This window comes from Eurosta solidaginis, chromosome 5 (genome assembly GCF_040869045.1).
Source record: "Eurosta solidaginis isolate ZX-2024a chromosome 5, ASM4086904v1, whole genome shotgun sequence".
NCBI lineage: Eukaryota > Metazoa > Arthropoda > Insecta > Diptera > Tephritidae > Eurosta > Eurosta solidaginis.
The window spans coordinates 136,320,725-136,333,772 of NC_090323.1; the positions used below are offsets into that span (position 1 = coordinate 136,320,725).

The following is a 13,048-nucleotide window of genomic DNA, read 5'->3' on the forward strand; positions in this document are numbered from 1 at the left end:
ATCCTAATAGAAAGGTCATAACTGAAAAGTTTAGTTAACAAGGACGTGTTCCAGCAAAATAATGAAGTCCTATCTTTTTTAAAAATGTTGTAACTGAAACAAAAAATTTTTAAATATGTTAATTCAACTTAATTTATTTCATTTCGCAAGAAACTTGCAAATTTAGTATGTCTCTGTAGTATAATTAATCGTTTTAAGTCGTTTACGCATTATGGAAAGGTATTAAACTAGATTAAGTTAATATCTTTTCTCTCAAAAAATTACTTTTTTCAGTCACAACTTTATTAACAGACCTTTCAAGAAAGGACTTTATTATAGCTCTCTCTGAGATACGTCCTTGTTTATAAAACTTTTCAGTTACGACTTTTTTAATATGATAGGTCTATATGTATCTTCTAAATTATCACTTCTATGAAAATATTAAACCTCTAAGTTTTATATCAGCCCTAAATTTTCCAAAGGATTTCGGTGTGAAATAATAATAGTTGTTTTCGAAAACTGAGGTTTGCCAGCTGTAATCGTAAAGTTATGACCTTTATAAGAAAAGTTAATATTTAGTATTCAATTTTAAACTATTATCTATAAGTAAAGAATTATACTTAATATTTTACTTTAATTATAAAAATCAAAAATAAAATTTTAAATATTTTTTTTTGTTTTGTTATTTTAAAAACCAATATTTTTTCATTGATACAGGTATTTATCGAAAGTTAATTTATGTCGTATTTAATAAGTTTATGGATGTCGAGACCATTTTGTTAAAGGAACATTTTCGAAATCAATTTGGCTTTTTTCAGTTTACATTCCGAACTATTTAGTATTCATGTCGGGACTATTCATTTTGGAACTATATGGCGAGCAGCCAAAACATTTCGGGTAATATCATATTTAGATATTTAATTTTAGTTCCATTTGTGTATCGAAACATCTTAACCAATTTTGATAAAATTAATTTACGGTTTGCCATTGCGACACAAAAATTTAGTTTGCCGGGCAGAATATAATAAGTAATGGTGTAAAAATTACACTCGAATCGGGTACCTCTTACATTAAGTTGGCAAACTTTAAAATATATTGGAGCGGTTTTCCGTTGTTTCCTGTCGGCCTACTGATAGAGAATGATTTCGAGCTCAAGGCCAGAACAATCATTTTTATGATAATTATTGTTTTTTTCTATAACTGAAAAATTATTTTATAATTTGGAATAGAAGATAAAAAAAAGTCTATCTTATATTCGAATTTTAAAAATAGTTTTTCAATTACAGAAAAAAACACAATAATTATCAGAAAAATTATTGTTCTTGCCTTGAGCAAGTTACGAAAACTGAGTCTAAGTTTTTGATGTTATTGTCCACGGGACCTGAACCTAGGACCTTAGGTATACTTCACCTAAGGTCCTAGATTCGGGTCCCGTGCAAACTAACATCAGCAACTTAGACTAGGCTTTCATAAATGCTGTCGCCCGTCGGCGTATTAAGAACTTCTCAGAAAAAAATTTTTGGCAAATGAAAAAGTTCTCAGAAAAAAATCATCTGCAATTCGGCGCCCGCATATATGTAGGTCTTTGTAATTTACGTATGAATATCCTCGGACGAATACATATGTATATCGACAAGTTATTATTTATTATTTGACATAGAAAAATTTTATTCTGAGCAAAATTACAGACATTCGAATTGGTTCGGGTATAAGATGGGAAAACTTTAATTGTGTTCCATTTTTCGTTCTCCTGTAAAATTTTGTTGTGTGGGCGCTAAGATCTTTTGCCGTCGTGGCAACGATATGTACGTTAAAAGTATTCTTATATCAAACACAAACACATGCTCTATTGTGGTGTATAAGTCCCATTAACGTACATACATATATATGCCTTCCTAAGCCGTATGCATAATAAATAAATTACAATGCGTTAAGGACGAATGATTCGCATGGGCACATTGTTAATTTCCCAAGCAATTAATTATTCACAATGCATGCAGTGCAAATTGCATGTGCCTCCTAACGTAAACCGGAAGATATACAAGAAGCTCCAAAGCATTTCATTCTAAACACATGACATGATTGCTGCTCTTTTCATTGCCATAATACCACTTAAATGTTCGTTTATGGACATACGTATGTATGTGTTTGTTTGCATATCCCAACAAAAATCGTTTTATCAAGTAATTCATTTTTGTCGTACGGAAGTACCTTACAAAGTAATCCTCCGTCATACAGCAGAGGACCAATTGATGTTAAAGGAACAAATCATTGGTACCTACTCGTGGTTTAGTGATCATAATGATGATATGTCGCCGATTACGACGTGATTTCGCGTTTCATGTTATTTTGATCAGGAGACAGTCACGTCGTGCCCAAGAAACATCGAAATAATATTTCTCAAGCCTTAAAGAAATATATATTTCTTAAGTTGATGTCCATCTTTGTCCAATTACTATCCATCTTATGAAAAATTTTTAGGATATTTAAAGTTATCAAGTTGATATCCACCATAATTCTACAACCTTTCTCCAGTTGATATCCCACATTGGATATCGGGTTGAGTTGATGTTGAAAACAAATATGTTCTGCACCAAGCCCTTTGATGTTGTTGTTGTTGTTGTTGTAGCGATAAGGTTGCTCCCCGAAGGCTTTGGGGAGTGTCATCTATGTGATGGTCCTTTGCCGGATACAAATCCGGTACCATAGCACCATTAAGGTGCTAGCCCGACCATCTCGGGAACGATTTATGTGGCCACATTAAACCTTCAGGCCATTCCCTCCCTCCCTACCCCCAAATTCCATGAGGAGCTTGGGGTCGCCAGAGCCTCGTCTGTTAGTGAAACAGGATTCGCCGCGGATAGGTGAGGTTGGCAATTGGGTTTAGAGAAGCTATATATTGGGCTGGCAACCTGAAGGGTTGCGCTACACAGCCCCTTGAGTATGGTACTTTAGTCGCCTCTTACGACAGGCATACCTACCGCGGGTATATTCTGATCCCCTAACCCGCTGGGGGCACCAAGCCCGTCGCTACTAATTGTGCAGAAAGAAGCGATTATGAAGTGTTTTAAAATAAAAACAAGTTGTAAATCTTTTATTAAATTTTAGTAAAAATACTACATTATTGGAATCTTGCATATGAGTCCAATTAGGGAATTTCCCTTGCGTACGAGTTGATAACTTTCTTCAGTTTTTGTCATATAAAAATGCTCTTTTTCGGAACGCTATGATTCTCAAGTTGAGCCACTGTCCATAAACAACGGTTGAGATTTGAGAAGTATGCAACTTATCAATTGTTTATTAAGAAGAAGCTAAAGTTTCTCACTGTAGGAGCAGAGACTCATTCTTGCCCTCCCTAGAGCTGAAGTCTTTAAGCATGCCTTTGGTGTTATGTAGCGGTCGTATGATTTAAACATAGTATATCAGAATGTTCCCCGCGGGCATCATTTTTCCGTTATCACAAAGATTGGTTACTACATCTTGAACCTAAATCGCTAACGGTGCAAATAGCGCATGGGCGGGGAAAACGAAAAATGTATTTCTAGTCTAGAACTTAGGCTTGGGAGGCGAACACATTACCTATATATCGCGATGTCGAACTAGTGCGCGTATGAAACGAAGTTCGTTACTGTGGTAATATAATAGTCAATTATTATTTAGAAGAGAGAACCTTGAAAAATATTGCAACAACCTTTTTCACTTTATGGCGTTTGTTTGAAAAAAAAAGCAACTGTAGGCATAGAATCGTTAAAGTTTTCAAAGCCGATCCAAAACATAGATTTCTTTTTTAACCTTAAAATTAACAAAACCAAAAACCATTCAAGTACTGGCCCGGCAAAGTTTGTTCTGCTAAATCTTACTTGACCACATCCTACTTTTTGGCTACATTTGGAGTACATTTTGGTCTTAGGAGAATATTCTTTAGAAGTAACTTTAGAGTACTCACGATTTTTAAGGTATACATATATATTAATGCAAGCACAAATATGTACAGTAATAACCACAGCACGTTGCAATTTGTGTTCAGTAAAACCACAGGCATCTTGGTGAGGAATCCTTTGGAAATCTTGCTGATAATTCAATTGCTTATATAAAATTTGATTGCCTTCTGAATTTTTATTTTTCATTTTGAATATAACACCACGTACATTTCATTTTGTGTTTGGTTTTTAATTTCATCTACACTTACATACGTAACTCCCTTGCGTGCATTTACTTATGTATGTGCGTACATGATTTCGAATGCCTAGTACTTGTGCATATTTACATTTGTATGCATTAATTTTAACAATATTGCATAATTCGTTTTACTCTTCATTTCTGACAGGATTTCCGGCAGCCGCCTATGCAGCCTACGCAGCCGGACGTGGTTATTCGGGATATCCAAGCTTCGGTTTACCTTACCCTGCTGGTAAGTACGAAAATGAATTATAAAAATCTCAAACTTATGCTTAAAATACATTTTGGATACAAATAAATACAGTAATATACACTCATACATATTAACTTTAACTTTAACATACATATGTACACAAATATTTATATACATGAATGCCAAATTTAATAATTACTTCAGTACTCGACACTTAAACTAAACAAGTATGTAGGCTAACACATGCGAAAGTGCACACATATTCAAACGTACGTTAGTATAGTAATACTATTTCTAACCAAACTAGCATTACAAAGCTCTTATGATTAGATTATACTTGTTTTTTTTTTTCTTTTTTTTTTAATGTCCACATTGCAGTTAAATTCATAACGCCCCGTTAATTCCAGAATTCTGATCATTGTTAGCATCGTTTTTTATTAAGTGTGTTTCGTTTCGTCATAACTAGCAATAAATCGATGAAGAAGTCTTAGATTAGTTTTTCCATTTCGGCAATTATAGCATTTTACGCCAGAACCCATCTTTATAAAAACCGAGCAAAAAGTTAGAAAATAAGTACAACTTAAGAAAATTTAATAGCTTTCAACATAGATTTCAGTTTTAAGCTACAATATTGTTTTTTATATTTTATTTACTAAGTATCCTAGGCAGACAAAAAAAAAACGATTTTTATATTGTGTGGCGTATACAATTTTGGATGGGGTTAATTCCATAGCGGGAGTATGACATTTGAACTCACATTTTAAGAATCAGTTCCTAAATTACAAAACAAATTTTTAGAAGTACATAAAGCATTGTGGACAAAAGAAGTGTAATATCTTATCCATCAAATGCCTGAAAGGATATTCAAGATGGCTACTTTTTCGCGTTTTGACAAAATGTTCAATATGGTGGCGCATACAGCTGGCTACCTTCAGCGGGTGATAGAAAGAGATACAGGATGAGACCATGATAGTTATTTGTTGTTTTCACGTTTGGGTCGAAGATATCACACTTGTTTTATCGACAACTCTTCGTAGTTTTCTCTTCTCTGTGGAGTTCTTTCGTCAAATGAAAAAAGTGTTAACCCAATCAATTTTATTTTTTTTTTTAGTTGGAAAAGTTTCAAATGCATGTAATACCTAATTTGACAATTCCCAAGAGTGCCGTGTTCATTTAAATTTTAAGATTTTTCCAATAAAGAATTTTGATTAAAGCTTCCACAAACGGCGAATAGCAGACCTTGTGAATTGCCAAAATATTATTGTTTGAAATACAACAAAAACTAATAACGTATGAATATCCGTTTTAGGAGCATTGCATGAATTTCCGGCTTCATGAACGGCAGGTGTTGGCAAGTCGCCTATCTGACTTTTGAGAACTTTAGTGCTAGTGGTTGGATTCTATTTCTACTGTGCGCTGCTGCATCTGTCCACTATGCTGATTGGATGGTCAATAGTTAGCTCAAACAGATACGAATTATTGTCACTATAAAAACATGCCTGGAAATTTAAGAGATAACCCCGAACAGTGCTCGATGTTAATGAATCTTGTGCGCTGCATTATTGCTGGTATGGTGGAGATCATCGACCTGTCTTCTTATCCATTATCCCTTGAATGCAAGTTGTAATAAATTTACTTTCAAATCGAGTTGTGATATGAGGACTACCACCGAGTGGTGACAAATCTTCATACTTACCGTTTGTCGGATGCAAATGACAACTTTCCTTCGAATACCCCAAAACACATATATCTTTAATATAACTCCAATAAGGTTTGACTTCATTTCTACTCAGCTAAAAGTTGTAGTGGTTGCCAAGAGTGGTTCTACGTCACAACTCTTGCTAACGTTATTCGCTCTGATAACTTTTGTTCGCAACCAGAATAAGTCCAAATAATAACAAGTTGTTTTTGTAAGATCCAAAATAGCGAGCCCACAAAGGGTTTAGGTATTTCTTTAAAATTTTTCGAAGTAAGTATTCTCACAAAACCAAAATATGTCAGTTGTCACTTCTGCCTTCTTTAACTCGCCTTGGAAGTGCCTATTTATAACCCATACCCCGTAGTAGGCAAAATGGCTCTCGAAAATGTAACCAAATGAGTTGTAATAATTTTAAGCTCTGCACAAAGTGTCACCGTAATCAAGCAAAACTATTTTTATTAAATACGATATTCAAGCGCATTCACTTTCTAGCGAATATCACCCAAAACCGCTGAGACTGCTAAATATGGGGCAATATCTTTCATTTTCATTTTTTGATTTTCGCATCTGGAGTCGTATAAACCGACCTATCGTAGGTCTACTTTTTTATTAATCACATTAATTGGATTTTCCACATTTTCTGTATTCTCTGCGACTATCCTTTATTAAGTGTGTTTTTTTCAGGGTTTGTGTTTACGCACACACGAGTAGCACATTTGTATATTTTGCGCTCGTGTACATGAGCTGTGCGCTATCAGAAAAAGTTTTAGCACACAGCCCATGTGTAAGCTGACTCGAATAAAGTACATGCACATGCATGTGCTAAAATAAATTAAAATATTCATGTACATGCCCATGTGCTGTGAAGAAAATAAAATTTGAGTAGTGTGAGCATTTTTTGTTAAAAAAAAGCACAATTTTTACCTGTTATTCGGTTTTAAAAACACATTGGCACATATCGGAAAAAACATATCCAACATTTTTTATTAAAATCCGGCAGAAAAATTATATTTTTTCAATCAAATATTTTATGTATGTATGTACATATGTATATTATATAATTTGTATCCAGCCGTCTTCCTATCTTGAATGTGAGGCTCTACGTAAAAGAAGGGAAAACTCCAAACATTTTCAATTGTGCTGACCATTGGTATTATTTCATGATTACAGCGTCGCCTCAGCATTGGAGTCTATGCAGTGTAAACAATCTCGTGGTATTTTCTTTTTTAAAATATTCAGAATCAGCATTTCCCTCGAATACGTCCGGCTACGCTTTTTTAACATATGGTGCAATCTGACCATGCTCATGTGCATCATTTTAACTACTTTGAAACATTTACATGAGCAATTGTATTGAATTAAACGGCAGACACACAAGCGTGTGCATACACTTTTTGTATCAATATTCTTTCAATATTGCACAGTATGAGCATTGACATCGGTTATTTTTCTTCATTATTCTTCATTCCGGCAAATAAAATTTTTGCTAGGCAGCTGTGCTGCTAGAAGGTAGTGGAAGGCGACAAGGAGCAAACTATGGGACCCCCTAAGGCAGTATCAGCACGATTTTATACCAATTGCGAGGTCGACGAATGCGGGAATCTGACCCAAAACACCCCGTTCAATGGAACCATCGTTTTCAAGTGACACACTGACAAGAGTGTGACCCTTCTACCACTTCTGTGGGTCGTGGTTAGGTTAGATTCTTACCAAACTTCATACACCACTTGATTTGTATGAAAGGATTAATACAAGTGAAAGTAATAATGTTTGGCTCTGAAAAATTACTCGTTTTCGACACGCAGTTAACTGACGCTAGCCTTACTAATAATAATATCAATTAAAAATAATATCATAGTTAAAATTAAGTTTTCAAAATATAAAATCCCTTTAAATTCACACAATTTATTTAAACAAATATTTGTTTTCAACTTTAAAGTTTAACTTATGTACTTGTGTTTTCTATTAAATATACATTAAGGTTGCTAAGCTGTTTACGGTTACTGCCAATAGACTTTTTTAAATAAAGCACACTTATCGTAAATTTAGTAATATGAACTACTCTACTACTTACAAATTCATATCTGATCCATGTTGTTTAATGGAACATTTTTCTCTTTTTCGATATTGTGAAGGATTCTCCTACCAATTTATAACCAGAATTCCCTAAAAATATATCACTAAATTTTGAACAAAGGAAAAACATTAAACATCTTTATGTGTGTACCTATGGGTCCTAAATATATGCACAAACATTTTGAGGATATGGTGTGTTTGCGAAAGTTTATGAACATGAACCAGTAAATTTGAAGGTTAGTTATGTTCCAAAAACCACCAACAATTTCCCACTTACAAAAAGCTAGAAACATTCATAGAATAATTCTAAAAATTTGGCCGCACCCACATTTGTTTAGTACTTTCGAAAACCACAATCCACAATTTATGCACATATGTATTTTTACATTGACATAATTATTTTCATAAATATGAATGTTCATAGCTCAACAAGAACAAAAATAAGTACCCTAAAGGAAAATGAAGGACTATTTTTATGCATTTCGTATTGTAAAAGATGTTGTGATTTAAGGGGTTGATAAGAGGATTCAAGGCATTGATAAGCGCAATACAAAACTTTATAGCTTCAAAGCTCCCGCAACCCAATTGTCAACCTCATCTATGCGAGGGAAATCCTGTTACAAATATGAGTGTATCATACACATATTTACCAGGCGAGTCTCTGGCGACCCCAAGTCCCGAATGGAACTAGGGGGTGGGGAGGGCGGTATGGCCTAGAAGGTTTTATGTGGTCATATTGATCGTTCCCAAGCTGGTCAGTCTAGTACCTTAATGGTGCTTTCTTACCGGAACGTACCGGATCTATATCCGGCAAAGGACCATCAACATCGATAACACTCCCCAAAGCCTTCTGGGAGTAGCTTTTTCATTTATACAACAACAACAACAACATAAATGTATTAGATAAAACATTCGATCAATGTCTCAGTTGATCTTTTATTCACTAGTTTCTACAATGAAATGTAATACCACCCCCATCAGTTAACAATCACTACGGACTTATTCAGTCTATGTGAGGTCCTCATGGACCAGTTATTCCGATCCCCGCCTTAGGCCAAAACTACTTGAAAGCTTAATCCAACCATTTTTATACCTTTCATGAACATGAAATGGTATATTAACTTTGGTCCAATGTTTGTAACGTTGAGAAATATAGAAGATAGACTCACCATTAAGTATACCGAATTGATCAGCGCGACGGACTGAGGTGATATAGCCATGTCCGTCTGTCCGTCCGTCTGTCTGTTTGAACGCAAACTAGTCCCTCAAATTTTGAGATATCTCAATGAAATTTGGCACAAGGATGTATTATATTTATATTTGTATTATATTAGCCATTTGTCGGATCCGGTAGGATCGGACCACTATAACATATATCTCCCATACAACCGATCGTTCAGATAAGACGATTTTGGCCATTCCTGCCGCAATTTAGAAAGTGTAAACGTGAAACTCGGTGATATATATTCTAATATATCATAGAAGATATCCTGAAAAAATCACTTCGATCGGAGCTATATATAGTATATATCCCATACAACCGATCGTTCAGATAAAATGATTTTTAGCAATTTCTCCCTTAATTTCCAATATAAAAACGTTAAACTTGGTGATATTTATTCTAATATATCATAGAAGATTTCATGAAACAATTATTTCCATCGGAGCTCTATATAATATATATCCCATACAACCGATCGTTCAGATAAGGGGGTTTTTGCCATTTTTTATTTTATATTTATCTTAAAAATCGTTTAGGTATGCACATCTGTTCACTATATATTTCTTATGTTATACATCCGATTATTTGAGATTACGAACGGGATAAGATTATTGTTCAGCCCCATTCATGAAAGGTATGAAGTCTTCGGCTTCTTCCGTTTTTGTTCGAAATCCTTTGTAACTATTGCGTTTTGCATACGCCTTGATTTTGACATTGTGTTAATCATGTTAAAATTCATGATAAGTCGCATGTGCGCGTCTTGAGATGTTCGAGACTCGGGTTCGCAAAATTCGGGTCGCAAATATCTCGCTTCCTATGTCTTGCTCAATTTTCACGCTTGTTTCGAAGTTGAAGATCATGAAATTCTCCACAAGTCCAACCTGAAGTACTTTTTCGTGGTCTCGGCCATTTCTGAGTTAAGACTCGAGTAGTTGCTGAAACTTTGCAGCTACCTAGATTAGATATTAATGAAGCGAAAAAATTAGCGTGGCTCCACCCTTTTTAGGCACAGTATTTCACTATAATTCCGATGCTGTAACTCCGGTAATAACTCACGTATCGTAAAAAAAATTGGTGGAGATGACCTGAATGCCATATTAATGATTGAGAGTGGTTGTTTTGCTGGATTTTGAGAATTAAGCTTAATTTCTCTTGAGTATTGTGATTATAAGGAGATTTACCAAATATTTTAAGCAATCGAATATTTAAACTTTTGAGATTTTTTTTTTAATTTTATTTTTATTTTTTAAAATACAAAAAAAAAAATAACAGTGTATATAGAATTTTGTACACGTATTGTGATTTGCACTTGAATTTTAAAAATTCTGGCAGCACTGTCTATAAGCTTTAGCTTTGTTTGAGAGTAGTCCATTAAGTTTTTGGAATTTTTCCGAAACCGTCACTGTTTTTTTTTTTATTATAGTAATTGTATTCAAATTTATATTTAAAAAGAAAACTAAAAACTTTCTCGACTGAAACACTTAAGGCAACAAAAACACTAAAGCTCTGTGTAATTGATCCAAAATATTACCAGGCTCTTAAAATCCTTCCGAAGAATATAACAATTTGGAGAAATGCTTGCGGTGCATCTATGTAAGTAGGGTTCGGCAATGAAAAAGCTAAGGTGCATCGGATAAAGCATTTTATATTGAAAATAATGCCAAAACTTAAAAGAAATTATGTATCCTACTAAAAAATTTCTAAACTATTATCTTATGTCATGAAGTTCGCTATTGCGGAATTATTGTGTTGTAATCTCTAAATGGTTATAGCAAATAAAAGCACACTGTTCCAGTATATGCCCCTACTACCAATACATCAACTCCCATGAAAAAAAAAAACTACCAGAAATAAAACTTTCAATTCGCTGCATCACTTTCTAATTCTTTGGCTCATCAGGTACATGATACAATTCCACAATTTTACTACAAGTATCAAAGGCGGCCACCGTTGTGTGATGGTAGCGTCCTCCGCCTACCACACCGAATGCCCTGGGTTCACACCCCGGGCAAAGCAACATCAATATTTTAGAATTAAGGTTTTTCAACTCAACAAACTCATTTGCCTCGCAGATGCCGTTCGGAGTCGGCATAAAATAAGTAGGTCCCGTCCCGCCGATTTGTAGGAAACATTAAAAAGGAGCACGACGCAAATTGGAAGAGAAGCTCGACCTAAAATCTCTTCGGAGGTTATCGCGCCTTATATTTATTTTTATTTTTATTTTTTTTTTTTCAATGGATGTGAACAACCTTTTCTGAGCACAAGGGCATCCCACATCACAACAAATGGATGTGATTACAAGATTTTTATATCAGATTGTATTAAATTTCCATTCGTGTCTACGAAAAAAATTCTCATCTATAAACCACATTCACACAATATCCGATCGGCATAGCTTAACGCAGTTTCAAACTTTTAAAAAGGGAGAGTGAGTACACACTAGAGCTTGCGATGTCTTCTCGAACACAAGCGAGATTTTCGAGACCCGAGAAATCCAGAACTCGTCATCTCGCGAGATTCTCGTGTCTCGAAGTATTCGTAAATCTAGCGAGCTTATCGACATAACTTTAATCGCTGTATGGACAGCATTTATGCATTAGTTTTTTTTTTTTACTTGTGACTTTTTTGTTGATTATATCGCTTTCCAATGAAACTTAGCTCAAAACATATTTATTATATGTACATATCATTTTGTTCACAATATTTTATTTTTTTAACGAGAAATCGAGAACACGGTTTCTCGCGAGATTGTCGAATATCGAAATACCCGTAATACTCCCGAGCTTCTCGACTTACAATTCAGCCGCTGCATTGGCAGTATTCTGTAGATTTTGTTGTTTTTATACTCAGTTGAGCAGAGCTCACAGAGTATATTAACTTTGATTGGATAACGGTTGGTTGTACAGGTATAAAGGAATCGATATAGATATAGACTTCCATATATCAAAATCATCAGGATCGAAAAAAAATTTGATTGAGCCATGTCCGTCCGTCCGTCCGTCCGTCCGTCCGTTAACACGATAACTTGAGTAAATTTTGAGGTATCTTGATGAAATTTGGTGTGTAAGTTCCTGAGCACTTATCTCAGATCAATATTTAAAAGGAAAAATATCGGACTATAACCACGCCCACTTTTTCGATATCGAAAATTGCGAAAAACCGAAAAAGTGCGATAATTCATTACCAAAGACGAATAAGGCGATGAAACTTGGTAGGTGAGTTGAACTTATGAAGCAGAATAGAAAATTAGTAAAATCTTGTACAATGGGCGTGGCACCGCCCACTTTTAAAAGAAGGTAATTTAAAAGTTTTGCAAGCTGTAATTTGGCAGTCTTTAAAGATATCATGATGAAATTTGGCAGGAACGTTACTCCTATTACTGTATGTATGCTAAATAAAAATTAGCAAAATCGGAGAACGACCACGCCCACTTTTAAAATTTTTTTTTTAAGTCAAATTTTAACAAAAAATTTAATATCTTTACAGTATATAAGTAAATTATGTCAACATTCAACTCCAGTAATGATATGGTGCAACCAAATGCAAAAATAAAAGAAAATTTCAAAATGGGCGTGGCTCCGCCACCAATCCTTGTGAAATTTGGTAGGGGCTTACATTCTGGGACGATAACTTATTTCTGTGAAAAAGGGCGAAATCGGTTGAAGCCACGCACAGTTTTTATACACAGTCCTTTCGCTCG

At 34.6% G+C, this 13,048-nt stretch overlaps 1 protein-coding gene across 4 annotated transcripts in view; it reads left to right on the forward strand.

The window, feature by feature from the left end:
• The window catches only part of Rbp6 (RNA-binding protein 6), a 1,756,398-nt gene that overhangs the window by 1,655,454 nt on the left and 87,896 nt on the right, over positions 1 to 13,048 (forward strand). For all 4 annotated transcript variants that reach the window (XR_010953559.1, XM_067788144.1, XM_067788145.1 and 1 more), the window contains one exon: positions 4,307 to 4,390. Coding sequence is in view for 3 of the 4 variants with exons in the window: in XM_067788144.1 (XP_067644245.1) it covers positions 4,307 to 4,390 (84 nt within the window). In the remaining variant the exon portion in view is untranslated. The remainder of the gene's footprint in view (positions 1 to 4,306; positions 4,391 to 13,048) is intronic.